The sequence below is a fragment of the Humulus lupulus genome, chromosome 7 (genome assembly GCF_963169125.1).
Source record: "Humulus lupulus chromosome 7, drHumLupu1.1, whole genome shotgun sequence".
In the NCBI taxonomy this organism is placed as follows: Eukaryota; Viridiplantae; Streptophyta; class Magnoliopsida; order Rosales; family Cannabaceae; genus Humulus; species Humulus lupulus.
The window spans coordinates 90792706-90812297 of NC_084799.1; the positions used below are offsets into that span (position 1 = coordinate 90792706).

Consider the following 19592-nt stretch of genomic DNA (forward strand, 5'->3'; position numbering starts at 1 on the left):
GATATATATTTTGACGAAAAGAATAATAATCACACAAAACAAAGACATAAAAAATAAGACAATAATATAGCTGATATTTTGTTTTAGGAAAGGAAACAAAATATATAATATATAATATATATATATATATGCGGTAGGCAACAGCCAAGGTTATAGAGATGATAAATGAAAAATATGTCTGGAATTTGTTACTATACTACATAATAAATTTACTTGATGGTATTCTTAAACAAGGAAATGATAATGTTAATGCTAATTAAAATTATAATAATCAGGCCCTTCTCTTAGAAATATCGGTCGTCATAACTCATAATAAGAGTGTATAACTTTTAAAAGATTCTATCTTTGTTTACAAAGAAGACTTATAAATTATTAGTATAACCTTATAATGGGCAATAACTCACTAGTCGTAAATTATTAAGGCTAAAATTAGTTACTATGTCATTTTCGTGAGCTGGATTTTGGACTCTATATCTTAGTTGGAACACCATTTTTTAATTAAGCTTATTTGTCATTATCGTGGACTGGATTTACGACTTTACGTTATGCAAAGTGTGGTTCGATTCGGCTGTATTGCCTAATTAAGTTAAATCAGCCCATCCCTTTTGTCACATCACTAATTCACAATGTATAATTAAAGTTCCTTTCCTTTGTAAAATTAATGACTTTTGTGTACATGTACGTCGGACTAAAGATCTTGCTGTAATATCTAGATATGAGTACAAGTTTTTTTTTTTTATATTTTCTTTTTTTCATTAATGAATATTTCATTAAAAATGATAATAAGAATGTATATATTTAGAGAGCAGAAGAAATGAAAAGTCATTTAGGTATACAAGTTTTGTATCTACCCTATGAGCATGCACAACTTTGAGCTCTTAGAACAAACAAAACACACTACACCAAATACTCATTTTCATAACACACGAATATAATACTAATAAAAAAATGTTATGCTAGAGTAATATATTGGGCCACTTTATGAAAAAAGGGCGGTAATAATTCCACCATCCCGCCACACTTATCTTTTTTTTTTCATTTGTGAGACCTGAAAATATGTGAGACCCGAGAGACCCAATTCTTTCTCCTTTTTCCTCATCATTCTCTCTCCTCTCTCTCGAATCTCTTTCTCCCACCAGACCCGTCGAAGCTTCGATCATGCGGGCCCAAGCCCTCACACGACACCAGAGGCGAACGACGACACTGGATTGTTCTTCTTTCCATCGCTTTATTATTATTGTGTGCTTTTGGATTGTTCTTCTTTCACCACTGCTTTCAGTTTTGCTCTGCCTTTTAGGGTTTTTGCGTTTCGTCACCTCTGTAATTCACCTCCTCTCTTCTTTCTTACCTCGTTGAGATTGCATTTCGCGGCTTTTCATGTTCCGGTGCTTCGTTTGTTTTGTTGGAATTCGTACAGGTATGCCTTTGATATCATTGTTTTTTCTACAGTTTGAGCTTTCAATTCTTTTCCTGTTTGGTTGCCGAGAAAATTGAAGAGAATTATTTGGTGATTGTGTGTGTGAGAATTGTAGAATTAACAACTCATTTGAGCTAAATGAGATTTTGTTTCATGTTTTGAGTCAGTTTATATATGTGAAATGGAGTTGTATGCATACTGTTACGTTTTTCTTTCTTTCTTTCTCCCCCCTTTCGTTTTGTTTTCTTGGCAACCAAACGGAAAATAGTTGTGGTCTGTCTCTCGTGTAAGTTTTAGAGACTTTATAGAACTGTTGACCTGGGTCCATTGATCGATCATGAATATAACGCACGTGGTGTGGTTACTAGCTTTGTTCTAATACTTGTTGTTTGTAAAATTGAAAGTAGCATATTACTGGGGTCTGGCTAGATATTCATATTTTCTAGTTAAGATGAAGGGTTGCTAGAATATTTTCATGTTTTGATCTTTTGGGCATTGCCTTTTAACTTGCTAGTATTGTAATTTTGACAGTGGTATTTCTTCTATGCAGAAGTATTTAGTGTAACAACATTAGTTGGTTTCGGAGTTTTGACTGATAGTGCAACTCTTGTTCATGGATATATGTGAATAAAGTATGTTTAGAAGCATGGATGATGGTGTGGGGGAGGAGGTTACCCCACTGGATGCAGTTGAACGTGGACACCTTCAAGGCAAAGAGAACGAGTTTTTTTTGAAACCCACAGGAGAAATGTTGAATTCACAGGAGATGCTACTGCCAGGTGAGGATGACTATGCAAGGAGCTCGCATCAGGAATTTGAAGAAATGTTAGATGGTAAACATGTACAGAGTTTAAATCGTGTAAATACACTAGAAAACCTGTACAATAGTTGTCCTCGCACAATGGATGATACTAGTGTCTCAGTGGAAGAATTAACCGTGAGAAATTTCAATGGGTCTAATTTAGCTATTGTTGGGACATCAGCTAATTTAGGAAGAGTGCAGACTAGACAGACCTAGTGATAGATACACTTGTAATTCTTTCAGGTGACCTTGTTCAAGTTGTTGCAAAGGTATGAGATTTGTGCCATTTGTTTATTTCTTGAGATCTTTAATGAAGAAAAAGCCTGATTTTTTTTATAACATGTTACCTTGTTGATGCTATTCAGGGGTTCAGCTTCCAGCTGATGGTTATGCTGGGAATGTGGCTTGTAACAATGCTGAAGCTGTTGTGGAGTCTATTCCTTCTACAGAATTTTCAGTGAATGATGTTGAGAAATCTATCAAGTCCACTATTTGTAGAGAGAATGGTGAACAGTTAAGGTATTGTGTATTACTGAATGAGTTCTATGCAAATTTTTGGCAGTAGATCCTGTTGTTTATTTTTGCTATTATATATGAAAATAAATAATGTTTTGATAACTTTATCACCTCTTCACGCCCTTGTGATTGTGCACCATCTTTCTTTCCAACAGAGGACAATATTTGTTTCTTGTTACGTACCAATCCATGAAAACATTATTGAAACTTGTGTAGCATCTACACTGTGGTATTTATGAATGTCATGAATGATGATGAATATTGGGTTTGTATATTTTCTCTAGAATTTAATATCCAATCGTCCTTTAGGACTAGTCTCTGACTTGTGCTTGTAATGGAGAGGAAGAGACACTCAGCTTGGTTTTTGTTTCCTTTCATTTCGGGTTTTAGAATCAGTTAGTTTTGTTGTGCATTTGGTGGATATATTTTGTTTAATAAAAATATAGAGACCTGGTTTCTCTTGTGTTGCTTTATAATATTTCAGATTTTTATCACTGTATGCCTATTATGTATTCACATTTTCTGTGTTTGGTATGTATGATGTGATTATGTCATGGTGTGCTATATAATTAATTTTACTTTAAATAGCAGGAACTCAATGCAAAATGAGAATGGAATTCTTCCAAGTTTGATACCCTCAAATGCTAAAAAGGATCACGAGGGGAGAAATGTTGCCGAGGTACTTTCTCCTTTCTACATAATTATTTAGTTGTATGTATATTTTTATCATGCTTTGTGTCAAGGAAAAAATTGGCCGGATTGGTAAGTTTGAATAGAAATACTAAAAATTGGAATGTATATACTGAAAACTCAGGAATTAAAAGAAAGGAAAATGAAAGAGGGAGAAAAATAGGAAAGAAGAAAAATTTCTGAAGTTTGGAATTAAGGAAATGTTTGAAAGTAAGAGCTATAGTTCCAAGAAATCCTATTTTCAACTCGTCAATTGATTCAATCTTGCTTGTTGAAGCATTGGTTCTCTATCTAGAAATACATTGGATGAAATGAGGGGAAAATATCTTTTAGCAATCAGGGTCCTAGTACTTATTTTCCTCTTGCTGCTTGCAAACAATCCCATCTTGTCATAGGTCTACCTTGTAAGAAGTAAACATGAAAGAGAGACAAATTACATAGGTCTATCTATAATGTTTATGAACTTATACGAACTCTCTCCAAGTCCTTATTTTGCTGTGTTCTTTTTCCCGCCTAAATGCAGATTAAAGACACCTCTTGTGCTGCAAATGATTGGAGGTATAATTAGCTTCTAATTTCTCTCCCATTTTTCTTTTCCAAAATATTTGGGAAGTTGGACCTTAACCCTTTGTACCTTGCAATGACATCCAGAATGCTTACATATAGTTTTTCCCTTTGTCTAACTATCAGTTTTTATCTCCTTGGAATTAAATTTTGACAGACAATGTGGATATGATGGGTTGCAAGGACACAAGAATGATGATGAAAAAGTTTTAGAGTTTTCTCAGGAAGAAAGTGTATGCTAAGATAAATTTGTTTACTCTTCATAATAAGTGTATCACTTTATCTATGTTGGATTAACAATTTTCAACTTCTTCTTTTTTTTTTTGCAGGCTACTAAAGATTTAGGCTCAAGTTCAACCTGTAAGTCAATATCCATGTCACTTGTCTTATTGTTTAAAATGTTTTGATATTTAGAAGTAGCTTAATCTCGGTGATATTTATAAGGAAGGATTCTCTGTGAGGATAATATTAATTGGAAAGCCTCTATTTTGACATGAACTTCCTATGTTAAGATTATCAATTAGTGAAGGAGTGAGATCAAAGAAACTTGACGTTGAACATTTTCCTATTTATTTTTTTCACCATGTTAACCAAATGACTTATTAAGGACCTGATTTAAAACTAGCATCCTTGGCAACAGTTGATTGATCTATTTTTTGAGTGCTTGGTCCACACTAATGGTGATGCATGTTTCTTGGATAGTTTTCTTTGCCATTGACATATTATACAAAATTAATATTCTTCTGATGAAATAACCATACATTATCTTATTCTAGTTCTATGATATTTTATCATCCATTAATTATCTTGTACTTTTTTTTAGAAGTTTTTACATGTTATGACTATCTGTCTATCCGTAGCCATAGTATTCAATTATTTCTTCTACAATATTAAGCAGATTGTGGCTATAATTTTTCATTGTCTGCTATATGAGCTTTCTGTGCAAATTATGACAAGTTTCTTTTGGTGTGTATGTTGCAGGTATCTGGGTAGGAATGCATACTGTTAGGTACTTTGATGGAAAAACGTACAAGTGGGTTAGGATAAGTCGTCAGCCTAATATTATTGGAAAAGTATGCTCTAAGTTTGGTGTTTTAGTTTTGAATATTTAATGGAGAGTTAATATTATTGGAAAAGTATGCTCTGATTTTGGTGTTTTAGTTTTGAATATTTAATGGAGAGTTACTAAGTTGTAGCAAGAAGTTGAAAATTGGATCATATTGTTTGGAGTAGAAATACATGTGTTTTAGTGTTTTTTTTCTTCATGTAAACATAAAATCATGGATTCCCTGTACTTTTTAGCTTAAGAAATTTGCTTGTCATGTCTCATTTTCTGTTTCTTGTGAACCTTTGTTATTGACACCGAGTTAGATGCATTTTTTACTGACTCAGGTCAAAAGAACACTAGAATAATTTATACCAGCTCAGTGGGACAAAGATGAGTGGCATCCCCTGCTTGGTCCATGGCGTTTCATTCAAGTTGTTAGTCTTTGTATCGTCTTCCTCACAGTAGAGCTCAACACCTTTTTTCTGAAGTTCTGTTTGTGGATTCCTCCTCGAAACCCCGTTATTGTGTATAGGTTGATATTGTGGTGGCTAATAGCAATTCCTACAATCCGCGAGTACAACTCATATCTTCAAGACAGGTACACTACCCTCTTTCTCTATCTGACATAATCACTAGCAGCACATCCTTTTCCTTTTCTTGAAATGAATTCATATACCCTCTTGGCCTACCATTTCCAGGGTTTTAACCTTTTCATAATCACTGTGTCCAAATTGCAGAAAACCAACGAAAAAAGTCGACGCATTCTGTTGGCTTTCCTTAGCTATTTGCATAGTAGAGCTTCTCATTTGCATCAAGTTTGGACATGGTATGTTACTCTGCAACTATTATCAGTTTCTTTAGAGTTAATAATGTTGCGGACATATGATTCCTGACCTGAAAACATTTATTAATTTGATATCAGGAAAGAGGAATCAACATGCTTTTTGTGCTGGGTGGGAACGGAACTCATGCTGGGGCAAATATAATTCACAAAGAGGTAGTTATGCGTGTATCTGTTTACATTCCTGTGTTTCTTATCTCATAATCTGGCATGCATTCATAACTAAGGTCACTTTTGAACAGGTTACTTAAAGCAGAAATCTTTTGGGATATAAATTGTTTTGGTACAAGTTGTTCTAAATTTGAAGATGTAAAGTGCTGTCTCAAGAATTAAAAGTTGATGCATTCCTGATGACTTGAATTCATTTTGCTTTTAGTTTAGGATTCATCACCATGTCTATATGTTCATGTTTTCGTATAAATTAGAAAGCACTTTACTGCCATATAGATGACTGTGCCACTAGAATCATCTTATTGGATATGTTTAACTACTTTTACTTGATTGCTGCATTTGTAAGCTGTTTCCCTTTATCTTGCCTCGACCTTGCCTGCCATTTCTATTTAGGTCTCATGTCCTACTTTTCCTATTTTCATTTCAGTGTTGTAGAAGAGGGGTAAAGGTGGCTGTTGTTGGGGTCCCCAAAACTATAGACAATGATATTTTGCTGATGGACAAAAATTTTGGGTTTGACATTGCTGTTGAGGAAGCACAGCGAGCCATTAATTCAGCTTACATCGAGGTACAAATTTTCATTATATTTTGTGATTTGTTCGATTTCATTTTGATTGCTTAAGTTTCATGCATTATAATATCATTGTTAAAGAATTCAGTGGGAAAAATAGTCTTTGTTAACTTCTCAATCCTTATTACAGGCACATAGTGCATACCATGGTATAGGAATTGTAAAGTTGATGGGTCGTAGGAGTGGAGTTATTGCTATGCATGCATCCCTGGCTAGTGGACAAATCGATATATGCTTGATACCAGAGGTATTTGTGCGACTTACTAATTGGTTAGTTATTTTTGAGATTCTGTACTGATACTGGTTTTATACATTTAAGGTACCTTTCCATTTACATGGTCCTCATGGTGTTTTGCGGCATCTGAAATACCTCATTGAGACAAAAGGATCAGCAGTGGTCTGTGTTGCTGAGGGAGCAGGGCAGGTTAGTCATGGTATAACATCAGTTTTTCACTAGTTGAAACATGATCAACTGATTGGAACTAGTATATTTTTTTTCCTTCTGGATCTAAATATTATGAAACCCCTCCAAAAACAAAATGCCAGCCATATGTTGAGATTCAACTAGCTAAAAAGGAACAACAAATTGATGTTTATCTTTCTAAGGATCTAGGTTAGGTATGTTACATCAATGGTTTTGAAGATACAGTTGGATCATTAAATTTTGATAGCATGTTGAGTGTTTTGTTATGATTGGCCTGGGAATAGTGACTGTTTTTAGTTTAACACATTTTTTCTTGTTAACTTGTTTTTCCAGCTTACTAATAGTTGTTCAAACATTGCCTTTCATATTTTGGAAAAGGCCTAAGGCATGAGATTGAGAATTTGTGAAACCACATTCTACATATCCTATATATAAATTTAAGCCCAGTCCAATGCTGCTAAATTACTCCTTCTTTCCCCTTGTTGAATCTATTTATATACATAGTGTAATCTTTTAAGAGTTTTTGACATATAGAGCACTCAATTCTAAAGTTCACTCTTACAACAGTCTAGAGGAATTCCATTAGCTACTAACATCATGGAATGTACTGTGGTCTTTCTAAAACTGTGTTGCTTTACTTCCTAATTGGGCTGGGAATCTTGTTGCTTGACTTCTTGTAAGTAGCTTAGCTAGCACCATGTTTGTTTGTTGTCAAATTAGTGGTGATTTCTTATAGTCTAGAAAGTTTAAATATCATTGAAAAATGACATATCTTAAGATGTTGGAAGATAAATAATATTTTTCAATGATTATATGACAGAGCTTGGCACAATTGCAACATCTAGAGTTGGCACTAAGGCAACTTGTTTATTTTAGCATGTTTTCTATGACAGGGTCTTTTACATGTGCACTAAGGCAATTGATGCCTTTGGCACTCTCTCTCATATTGATTTTTAGTTAATACTTCAGAATTAATAGTGTATTCACTAAATTCATGTCAAGCTCTTTATCAGAAGAAGTTCAATAAATCTCAATTTTGTTAGAACAAGATATGTATTGTAGAATTATAACTCAAATCCAATCCATTAAAAAGCTGAATTGCTTTCTCTTTTCATGGACTTACTAAATAAAAATTGACAAGTTATGGCGATGGTAGTGTTTATTTTTGGAGCATTAGAAGTGGGAAAGAAGTAATTTTAAATCATCAGTTAGGAATTTACTAATCTTGCATCTATATATACATGTATTTATATATGTACTTATTATATTTTTTTGTTTAATTGCTAATTTGACTTGTATATATTTTACCATTTAGACTAAATTTGTAAAAAAACTAGAGTTTTATAATATCTTGATAATAATTATTTGAGTTTTGTTGTTTCAAGTGGTCAACACATGTGCATAGTGAGATCATAATCGAATAATCTAACTACATGCTTTACCATGTTTTGTGGATTCTGACTATGTAGATGCTAATTACTTTATTATTATAATTATTTTTTTCTTTAGGATGAATGTGGGTAAAAGCTCTGAATTTTGTTTTTGATTTAACAAGGATGCCATTTTAGACCCGATGATACATTAGACTAAATTATTTGAGTTTTTGAATGTGGCATTTTTTTTTACTTTGTAGAGTCTTAAGAATTGTGCTATCTCTGATGATACATTAAACTAAATTTTGGGGCTCAGTTGTTGAATTCTTGAAGTATAAAAATCTTCTTGGTAAATTTTCATATCAGTATTGTTATTCATATATGGCCTCTTTCTATTATGAGTCTAGTTATTTCTCACTGCAACTAATCATTCGAGGAGAGGTTGGATATACAAAATCCGTTTTGAGTTCTATAATTTGATGGCACTCTTATTTATTTGTTTATTTATTTATATTATGTGGCACTCTTTTAGGTCTTGTCTTAAAAAAATCTTTATTTCCTTCTTTCATTATTGTCTCTAATGTTTTTTGCAGCCACATGTTGAATTTGGATTAAAAGTACTTGGTGCAGATGTTATGTCCATTCCTGGCCTATATGGGTTTGTCCAGGTAGATTACTCGTTTAAGTTTCGTTGATTGAGGCTTAGTTGAATAAACACATAAATACATGCATCCATCTTATAGACAAACATAATTTTCTGAGAGTACATATTAATCCTAATATAGTAACTAAATGAATATTGCTTGCAGTTTTTACTTATCTTTTTTTTTTTATTATTCAGAGATGTTTCATTCTGTTCCATGATATATTTCCATGCTTAAGACAACCATGTCAATCCTTTAGGCTTTCTTCAAGTGTTTGGATTTGTGCTTATCTCATTATTAGTTTTTATTTCTTTCAAATTTGTGATCAGTTTCTTTCTTGTGGTTTGATGCTCTATGGTCTAACTTCTTTGAATTGAAGTACCCTTAAGATTATTTTGGTGCTATATGTTTCTCATACCTTTGTATTCTGCTGCAGAGCTTTTCCAGAGGCTGTTCAGGCAAGATTTGTTAGTCGCTAGTCTTTTTCGAAATTTTTTATCTGCTGAGTGAATTATGCGTTCTGCCAATTGTTCCCCAATCTCTCATCCATTGTTGCCACCTACCCATCAGCATCACATGTGGTAGTACTAAAGGAAACACTAAAGAAGTTAATACTTACTGTTTTATTAGTCCGAAAGTCACTCTGTAACTATTGCACACTGCAAGGATGCATGGGACATGGCTGCTGAGATACGCCTTTCTCAGCTTCCGTCATTGGTTGAAGATCCTACTACAGAGTTCCAGGTGCATCTATAGTGTTTTATTATTGGGTTTCTTCTTCTTGATTGAGGAGCCTTATTGTTTTGGTGTGGTAATTATGTTGTTATGCATTGCTATTTTTGAATTTTACCTTTTGTTGGTGATGATGGCTTTGTATTTATACAGCGTGGAGGTCAGATTGTCTCTAAGATTACCCTAGCAATTGTCTCTATTGTTTGGTTAGCTGCCGGAGTTTTCTTTTTCATTGCTTTGCCAAACCATTCCTGGCTTTGGTTGATTAACATTTTTAAGTAAGATTCATTCTTTAGTTACCTTTCCTTTTCTTTTGTTCTGAATTTTGAGTTTCAAATAATTCAGTTCGATTAAAAAACATTGGAAAGCTAGATGATAAAAGCATTTGTTTGCTTCGATTTATTGGCTTAATCGCTTTATCATAATTAGCTTTAGGTTTCTAAATTCCATTTGCTATGAAATATATTATTGATTCACTTTCTGACTTGGAACTGATTCTTTCCGTTTTCAGCTCAATCCAAGTATTTATGATAGTCATCAAATATATTCCTCAGGTTAGAAATGCCTCATTTCTTTTTTCCCCATTAGTAAAAATATCAATTGTTTTAAATATAATCTTATGTAACATCAGTGATGAAATAATTTAGCTATCCAAAAGGTTTTCTTTTTCCTTTCTTATTACTGTATGAGTAGAGAATTAGAGATAGTAATACTATGTTGTCAACAGTTTTTCTATATCCTTTGCCCCTATAAATTATTTTGATAGTTTCTTTCAGGAGCCTGCTCATGAGACAGTAATACTATGTTGTACTTTATGCATGCTTTATGTTTTTGAAGTAATGTGGTGCCTGCATAATAGTTTCTTATTCTATCGTGCTTTATGTATATATGATAAGTTCATCTTTTCAAATGATTATTATTTAAAATACTGAAGTTAAAATGTTGAATTTGTCTCAGATTCTGTCATGAATGAAATGGTATGGAGCTCTTTTGTTGTAGCTTCTGTTTTATTTTGGATATTTTTATGTGGGTTTTGCTGTTAATTGATTTGGTATTACCTTGAAATTTCTATGTTCTGTTTTCATTAGGGATAGTTAGTAATATTTCTTATTGTATCATTAATACTTGGTTTGTTGTGACCAAAATCTTTTCTACTAGGGATCAAAATCTTGTATTCTTTTGTGATTCTAAACTGTTTTGTACTTTATAGTAATTTATGAGATCTTTTATTTTATTGTTCTGCACTCTACAATCAAGTGATCAAATTCTTTATTTCACTATCCCTTGCATATATTGATCACAAAATTTGACTCATGAAAATGTGATTTTGGTGCCTTTAATTTGTACAATATTATGATAATTACTATCTCATTTTTATTGTTACTGTGTCTCATAAGCTAATCTCAATAATTTTATTACTATTGTGGTTGGATTAGTATTGCAAGTAAATTTTGTTTAACTTCTCTATCATTTTCCCCCTGTTTCTCTCTCACACATATATACATGAACACATATTTCTTATTATTAAGTCATTAAGGTATACTCAAAGTTTTGATGCATACCATCTGTTTGAGGAAAAGTCTGAGTTAAAATCAGTATTCTTTTGTTTTCATTCTGATTTGGTTAAGTCCGAACCAAGAAAACTTGGGCGTTTCTGGTGTGTTTGACTAAATTCCTGTCAGCTGACTTTTTCTTCGATATTGTTAGCCATTTTTCTGTGTGTTTGTAATCTGTTTCTAGTGTGTGAAAGACGTGTGTTAATGAGCAGTAATAAATTCGGGTGTAATTAGACATGGGGTATCTGACTTCACACTTGACTTGGAGTCTCTTATATGTTATATGAGAGATATTTTATTAAGAAATAAAAATGGGAGAAATCCTTGGCTTTTTACTTGTTTGTTCTAACATTGTTCCTGTGTATAATTTTCTATCGAAAGGAAGAGTCAAGAAATCAGTTTAATTAAAATATTGGTATACTGTTACAAAAATAGCATTACTATTTTTGAGTTTTTTTAGTCTTGGGATGGTACAGTTTACAATGTCATAAAGTTGAGGCAAATTACTAAGGAGTTGTTTTTAGACTTATTTATTTTGGCAAATCAGTTTGGATGATGATTTATTTTGGTTTCATGGTTTATAGGAAGCAAGAGCTCTACTAGTAAGACTTGAGTATCAAAAGGGTAACATAGAAGCTGCACTTCATGTATTTGAAGGAATAGATATTGCTACAGTGACTCCTAGGATGAAAGGATCCATTTCTAGAAGATGTGAACAAAATAGACGCCGTTCATAGAGTGATTTTGTCCCACCTATGTCCATGCACGCTGTTAGTCTGTTCCTTGAAGCTGTTCTTCTCAAAGCAAAATCATTGCAAGGCCTTGGGCGATATGAAGGTATTTCCTTTACCTAACTGTAATTTCATTCTTAGCTCATAGCTTTGGAATTCTGTTTCACATTATTGTTGCTGCTGTCTAGTACTAGTCAAAGTAGTTTTTCTTTTCCTGATATTTTTATTGTATTTAGTAAAATGATAGAAAAGATTATTGGATTATTACTTGTTGATTTTCATTTCTTAGATATCTAAAAAGTTTAAGATTACTAAAATAGCAAACTTTTATGATCCACACAAACTCCCAATCTTTGTTCCTGTACTTCTTGCAGAAGCTACTCAATCGTGCAAAGTTATTTTGGACACTGTAGAATATGCTCTGCCAGATGGCTTGCCTGAAAACTTCACTTCAGATTGTAAATTACAAGATACTCTATCTAGGGCTGTTGAATCACTATCAGAGTTTTGGAGTTCAGCCATCAGAATAATTGGTGGGTTTTTCACCAGGAATATATGTGAAGTTGTATTATTTTGCATAACTTTTTTTTTTTTTTGTAGCATAGTTTCTTGAAGTATTTTTTAAAAAAGATTTTTGTGGCTGCTTATTTCCCATGCAGAAACTGTGAAGCTATATGAAACAGTTGGAATGGGAAATGGAGAGAACGAGCCAAAGCAAGAGTGGGAGTTGGAGGATGTTATAGCAGACAATACTCTCTAAGTTTCTTGTTATAGTAACTTTTCAATATGTTGAATATTTAAGAATACTTGAAAACTTAAAGAACATTTTGTTGTTGATGACAGTGTTGAATATTTTAAACTAATTTGTGGATTGTTAATACAATGTTGAATGTTTTTACTTTTTGTTATTTGAAAATCAAGTTTATTTGATGATGCTAGTATATATTAGAAAGCTAATTTTAATTATATAAATAAAAAATAAAAATATAATAGAATAAATTAGTGTTATATAAATGAATATATAATGAGAATTTAAACTTAACTAAATATTAAAATAATACAAAAAATGTGTTATAATATCTATTAAAATAACACTTTTTATAGGTAAAGAATTTTGTTATGCATACTTCATTATATAACACAAATAATGTGTTATACTAAAGTGTAGTATAACACAAAAAAAGTGTTATACTAAAATTTAGTATAACACAAATTTATAAGTATTGAAATGTGTTATATAATCGACTATAAATAACATAATTAAACACTTATCTATATATTAAAATAACACAGAAAGTGTGTTATCGTTGACAGTACAATAACACATCTGTATAACACTGATAAAGTGTTATGTAAAGTACCCCTGACCTACGATAACATAGTCGGTCTTAACACATCAGAAAGTGTTATCGTATGTTTTGATAACACATTTTCAGTGTTATTAAAAGCATTTTTTCTTGTAGTGACAAACATAGATTAAGAACATCTTAGGAAAATTAGATAATAAACTTGTAGCATTCTCTACAAAAGAACCTAACTCAGTAGAATACAAAGAACTCTTAGAGAATGCATGTAGTATAAATCAAGTCGTCATATTCAACATGAAAATAAAGCTAATTCAAAGCCAAACTTAAAAGCTCTCCTGCTTGGATGACTGAGAAACAACTTATAAAAACAACAAAATAAAAATTTTGTGAGTACTAAAACTTTTAAGAATGAAATAATCACAATATAAACATTTTGTTTTATATAAAAAAAATACCAATTAGAAAAATAAAGATCTCATGCTAAAATAACAATAAAAATTAAAAACTTATCTTTCAAATTTATCAATCCTCCAATAGATCTTTCGTCGTTTCTAAATTTCCAATAACTCACATAAACAGAATCATAACGCAACATAACAAAAGCATAACAATGACATTGAAAAACACAAAAGATAAATCCACTTCCAATAAAATATCTAGCATAAAAACTATTGAAAAAAAACGAAAATGAGCTAAAAAATAAGTATGTAAAAATAATTAATTTTTAAAGAAACTAACAATTATAATTGATTAAAAAAAACTAAAAAGTATTCTTAAAGAACAGAAAATACTTCTATTCACATTCAAAAACACATCCATCCAAATTAGTTCAGGCAGCATGGGTCACGGGTTTCTCTCTATCCATGGTGAGGAGATGTAAGCTGTTATCCAATAAATTAGCATTTGTGACGTGGCAAATAATCTCTTGACACGTGGCTGACACCTGGAGCGTCTGCTAGAGTATCGACCAGGAGACACACCAGAAGCAGGACAGACCTGTTTTTACCACGATCATATTGGTCGGTGGTTCCGCTGGCAAAGCAACATTTATGGAAAGATCTTATGTATCCCGAATTTATTTCATGCAATCTTCTGAATATCCCATGATTCAGAGGATAATATCTGTAACAATATTGGGCAACCCTCCATGAGCCTATAAAAAGCAGGAGATGGCTCATGGGAAGGGACTTTTGGAGCCCGGAAATCATAGAGATATAGAAATTATCTGTGAAAACTTGTATTGTTTATGAGGAGTGTTGAAACTCATTGAACCCAAGTTCTCTGATCACACTTTTGTTCCCATATCAATATCATTCTAAGTGGACGTAGGTCATTACCAGATTCTGGGGCCGAACCACTATAAATTACTGTGTTTTCTTTACTTTTGCCATTACGTTATTATCTATACATATTCGTCTATATCATTCATATTTTGACTCCGTGTCAGTTGGCTAAATCGAGGGTCAACATTCTGGTGCTTTCATTGAGAGGACGACTCATCATTGTTGATAAAACTAATGGCGAAAGCAGGGAAGAAAGCTGCTCAGACCGCCGCCGCTGCACCGTCGAATCCGCCACCTCCTCCTCCCCCTGCAAGCATGGCGGAAGATGAGCCGCAACTAGATTTTGAAGAGAAGGAAATGGACGATGCGACTTTGAGGAGCACCTTGGGCACGTTGCAGGAAGAGCTGGCTAGTCTGAGAGCCAATCAAGAGACTACCGCAGAAGCTATGGCAAGGCAGCAGCAGGAACTTGATCGTCAGAGGGCGGAGTTAAGCGAGAGACAAGCGAAGGTGGATCGCCGCCAGACTGAGGCCATGGCAGCCCTTGAAGCGGCCTTGCTGTTGGCCAGAAATCAGGCCGCGCCTGCCTCGCAGCCTAATCAACCTGAAACTGGGCCACCCCAGGGAGGTCCCAATCCTAGCCCACCGGTCCATCCTTCAAGTCCGCAAAGGCCTGAACAGCCCCAGATGCCCCATGACGACGTCCCACTGGACCCCGAGGCAGATCCACCATCCCACGCTGCTCGAGGTAATCCCCCGCAGCAAAGGCAGAATAGGGCCGAGCGACAGCCTCGTAGTCCTAGACGCCGCGAGAATGATGGGCCACACCAAGCGAACAGGGGTCACTACCCTCCTGGTAACAGGAGAGACTCGGAGTTAGGCTCTGCAGTCCGTGGATCCCAACGGCATGATAATGCACGGGGACATCGCGACCAGCGCAGGCCACCCTCTAACGCTCGGGGTGTTTCTGCCAGAGACGGGAATAGAGGGAACAACCAGTCTTACCATAGCCAGTCAAAGTTCAAAGATGGCCACGGCTACAACGAGGCTGACTCAGGCAAGAGCAATGCTGATGGGAGGAACGGAAATAAAGGCAAGAGTAGGAGCCAAATACCTCAAGATGATCAACCAAATAGACAAGATGCTGGGGGGCAACCCAGGCAAAATAATGTCTTCAACCGGCTCGGAGGTAGCGAGCAACGGAGAAGAGAGGAAGATCTAAGAGACATACTCAATGATCGTCGAGAGAAGCATGGTGAGAACATCCCCCAGCAGCAGAGACCGTAGCTATTCCTACCGCGTTGCAAGCCCAGATAGACGCACTAAATCAGGCTGTGCAACAGCTGGTCGGGGGAAGGACCTCTTACATCGATCAGCTGTTGCACAGCCTGATTTAGTGCGTCTATCTGGGCTTGCAACGCGGTAGGAATAGCTACGGTCTCTGCTGCTGGGGGGATGTTCTCACCATGCTTCTCTCGACGATCATTGATTATGTCTCTTAGATCTTCCTCTCTTCTCCGTTGCTCGCTACCTCCGAGCCGGTTGAAGACATTATTTTGCCTGGGTTGCCCCCTAGCATCTTGTCTATTTGGTTGATCATCTTGAGGTATTTGGCTCCTGCTCTTGCCTTTATTTCCGTTCCTCCCATCAGCATTGTTCTTGCCTGAGTCAGCCTCGTTGTAGCCGTGGCCATCTTTGAACTTTGACTGGCTATGGTAAGACTGGTTGTTCCCTCTATTCCCGTCTCTGGCAGAAACACCCCGAGCGTTAGAGGGTGGCCTGCGCTGGTCGCGATGTCCCCGTGCATTATCATGCCGTTGGGATCCACGGACCGCAGAGCCTAACTCCGAGTCTCTCCTGTTACCAGGAGGGTAGTGACCCCTGTTCACTTGGTGTGGCCCATCATTCTCGCGGCGTCTAGGACTACGAGGCTGTCGCTCGGCCCTATTCTGCCTTTGCTGCGGGGGATTACCTCGAGCAGCGTGGGATGGTGGATCTGCCTCGGGGTCCAGTGGGACGTCGTCATGGGGCATCTGGGGCTGTTCAGGCCTTTGCGGACTTGAAGGATGGACCGGTGGGCTAGGATTGGGACCTCCCTGGGGTGGCCCAGTTTCAGGTTGATTAGGCTGCGAGGCAGGCGCGGCCTGATTTCTGGCCAACAGCAAGGCCGCTTCAAGGGCTGCCATGGCCTCAGTCTGGCGGCGATCCACCTCCGCTTGTCTCTCGCTTAACTCCGCCCTCTGACGATCAAGTTCTTGCTGCTGCCTTGCCATAGCTTCTGACGATAGAAGAAAAGGCACTCCATTTATCCAAAGAATAGCCAACGCAGAGACTCTCGGCAAGTTCAAGATGCCTACGCTCCCAAACTTTGATGGGTACGGGGATCCCGTATCGCATGTGAATAAGTTTGAAATCCAGATGGACATTCAGAAAGTGTCCGAAGATGCTCGGTGCAGGATCTTTCCTGCAACACTTTCTGAAGCCGCGCAGGAATGGTTCTTTAAGTTCCCACCTGCAAGCATAGTTTCTTGGGAAATGTTCGTAAGGGAGTTCTACGGACAGTTCTACGCAGGTCGTGTCCACCCGACCAAAGCAAACCAACTAGTTGAGATCCGCCAGCAAGATGGAGAATCACTAAAAGATTACATCCAGCGCTTTATGCGAGCGGCAGCCGGAGCAAAGACAGTCGGGGACGAAGGAAAAATGATGGCTATAACCGCGGGAGTGAGGCGTCGTTCGCCCCTATGGAAAAGTCTTCGTAAGGATGGGGTTAGAACCACCCAGGAATTCTTAGACCGAGCTGATCGGTATATCAAACTCGAAGAATCCATTGCCGATGATGGAAAATCCTCGAACAAGGGCAAGAAGGCTGCCGAACCCGCCAAAGCCGCCAAAGCCGCCAATGGCACCAAACCAAATGGCAACGGCAAGGGCAACGGAAACGGCAACGGTAATGGCAAGAATGGTGGGAAACGGCATCACAATGAGCCTTCCACCTTCGACAATAAACGAGCCAAGGGTAATCGTTATGAACCTAGGTTCACTAACTACACTGCCCCGTTGAGTCTCGAGGAGAGGTTTACCAGGCCACAAGCTCTAGTGTGCCCTACAAGAAACCTGGGCCCATTCGAAAGGACATTTCAAAAAGAGACACTACCAAATTCTGTCGTTACCATAACGACTACGGACATGACACTAATGAATGCAACCAGCTAAAAGATGAAATCGAGTTCATCATTAGACAAGGACACTTGAGAAGGTACGTACGGGCCTCGGGAACTTCCCAACGAGAAGCTCCAGGTGGCAACGAGCAGACGTCCGCACGCCAACGTTCGCCACCATTACAGCCTGCCCCCGTAGCCGAAACACTTTTAACCATCTGTGGAGGCCCGCACCTCGCAGGAAATAGCGGAAAGGCTAGAGAACGATATGCTCGAACTCTACGCCACGACCAGGACATTGAGATGATGACTGTGGAGGACCGAGCACCGAAAAAGTCCCGCTCAGAGGAATGCGGGATAACCTTCTCTGAGGGTGATGCCCAACACGTCCGGTTCCAACATTCCGATCCGCTGGTCGTAGACATCCAAATGGCCAATATGATGGTAAAAAGAATACTGGTCGATACAGGAAGTTCAGTAAACATCCTGTATAAATCAACGCTGGAACGCATGAAGCTGTCCGTGAAGGACTTGGAGCCCTGCAATCAAACCATATACGGCTTCTCTGGAGAAGGACTCGCTCCAGCCGGAATGATCAAACTCCCAGTGACAACGGGTACAGCGCCTGCCTCAAGGACATTCCTCGCCACTTTTGTAGTGGTCGATTGTCCTTCAGCGTATAATGCCGTTATTGGGAGACCCATACTGGTTGAACTGAGGGCCATCATCTCCATGTGGCATCTGGCCATGAAATTCCCAACGGACGCAGGGGTAGGATGCGTTTTAGGAAACCAAAGGGAAGCCAGGGAGTGCTATAACGCCTCGGTCACAAAGGCAAAAAGTGGAGCATCGAGGAGCGCTACCCCAGAACGATTGCAGATGACGGAAGACAGACAAACCCAATCAGGTGGAAAAGTCACCAAATAGGGTGTTGCCCAAAGTGAGGATATAGATTTGGATCCTCGCTTTGGGGATTTTGAAGAAAATGTTGGACCCGTCGAGGACCTGGAGGAGGTCCATCTCGATGAAAAAGACCCGACCCGAATCGTAAGGATTGGGAAGAATTTAGAACCTACCGCGAAACAGGCGCTGGTGGAATTCTTGCAAGAGAACCAGGGAGTTTTCGCCTGGTCACATAAAGACATGGTCGGAATAGATCCTGCAGTGATCAGCCATGTCCTGAACATAAACAAAGTCTTTCCACCGGTGCAACAAAAAAGAAGGCTGCTCGATAAAGACAGATCAAGAGCCTTGAAAGAAGAAGTCGAAAGACTTAAAGAAAATGGGTTCATCAGGGTGGCGTTTTATCCATCATGGGTCTCCAATCCGGTGTTGGTCCCCAAGCCTAACGGCAAATGGCGGACCTGTGTGGATTTTACAGACCTCAATAAGGCCTGCCCAAAAGACTGCTTCCCACTCCCGAGGATCGACCAGCTAGTCGATGCAACTGCTGGGCATGAGACCCTTTCGTTCATGGACGCGTATTCAGGCTACAATCAGATCAGCATGCATCCCCCTGATGAGGATCATACCAGCTTTCGGACCGATACGGGCTTATATTGTTACAAAGTAATGCCCTTTGGACTGAAAAACGCAGGTGCAACTTACCAACGATTGGTCAACCACATGTTCAAGGAGCTGATCGGAGTAAGCATGGAAGTATATGTGGATGACATGCTGGTAAAGTCCAAGAAGGCTGAAGGACATGTGAAGGATTTGCAAAGGTGCTTTGATGTGTTAAACAAGTACCATATGAAGTTG

At 37.2% G+C, this 19592-nt stretch overlaps 3 protein-coding genes across 5 annotated transcripts; all 3 read left to right on the forward strand.

The window, feature by feature from the left end:
* The first annotated feature begins 60 nt into the window (after positions 1-60).
* On the forward strand, positions 61-5635 carry LOC133788450 (uncharacterized). 2 transcript variants are annotated; one of them, XM_062225931.1, is made up of 9 exons: positions 61-1417; positions 1968-2488; positions 2585-2738; positions 3327-3414; positions 3949-3983; positions 4147-4222; positions 4319-4349; positions 4971-5062; positions 5361-5635. In XM_062225931.1, the coding sequence occupies exons 4-9, from the start codon at positions 3334-3336 to the stop codon at positions 5400-5402; spliced, it is 357 nt and encodes a 118-aa protein (XP_062081915.1). In that variant the 5' UTR covers positions 61-1417; positions 1968-2488; positions 2585-2738; positions 3327-3333; the 3' UTR covers positions 5403-5635. The 2 variants fall into 2 exon arrangements, with proteins under 2 accessions (XP_062081915.1, XP_062081916.1); XM_062225932.1 differs by having other exon boundaries at positions 5382-5635.
* Positions 5494-13010, forward strand: LOC133788447 (ATP-dependent 6-phosphofructokinase 5, chloroplastic-like). Its single transcript, XM_062225928.1, has 7 exons — positions 5494-5635; positions 5775-5863; positions 5960-6034; positions 6477-6617; positions 6751-6867; positions 6940-7044; positions 12740-13010. The coding sequence occupies exons 2-7, from the start codon at positions 5861-5863 to the stop codon at positions 12746-12748; spliced, it is 450 nt and encodes a 149-aa protein (XP_062081912.1). The 5' UTR covers positions 5494-5635; positions 5775-5860; the 3' UTR covers positions 12749-13010.
* Positions 8411-12731, forward strand: LOC133788448 (uncharacterized). 2 transcript variants are annotated; one of them, XM_062225930.1, is made up of 6 exons: positions 8411-9085; positions 9498-9805; positions 9947-10071; positions 10305-10347; positions 11934-12186; positions 12455-12731. In XM_062225930.1, the coding sequence occupies exons 2-5, from the start codon at positions 9740-9742 to the stop codon at positions 12084-12086; spliced, it is 387 nt and encodes a 128-aa protein (XP_062081914.1). In that variant the 5' UTR covers positions 8411-9085; positions 9498-9739; the 3' UTR covers positions 12087-12186; positions 12455-12731. The 2 variants fall into 2 exon arrangements, with proteins under 2 accessions (XP_062081914.1, XP_062081913.1); XM_062225929.1 differs by having other exon boundaries at positions 8411-9805.
* Positions 13011-19592: the final 6582 nt, after the last annotated feature.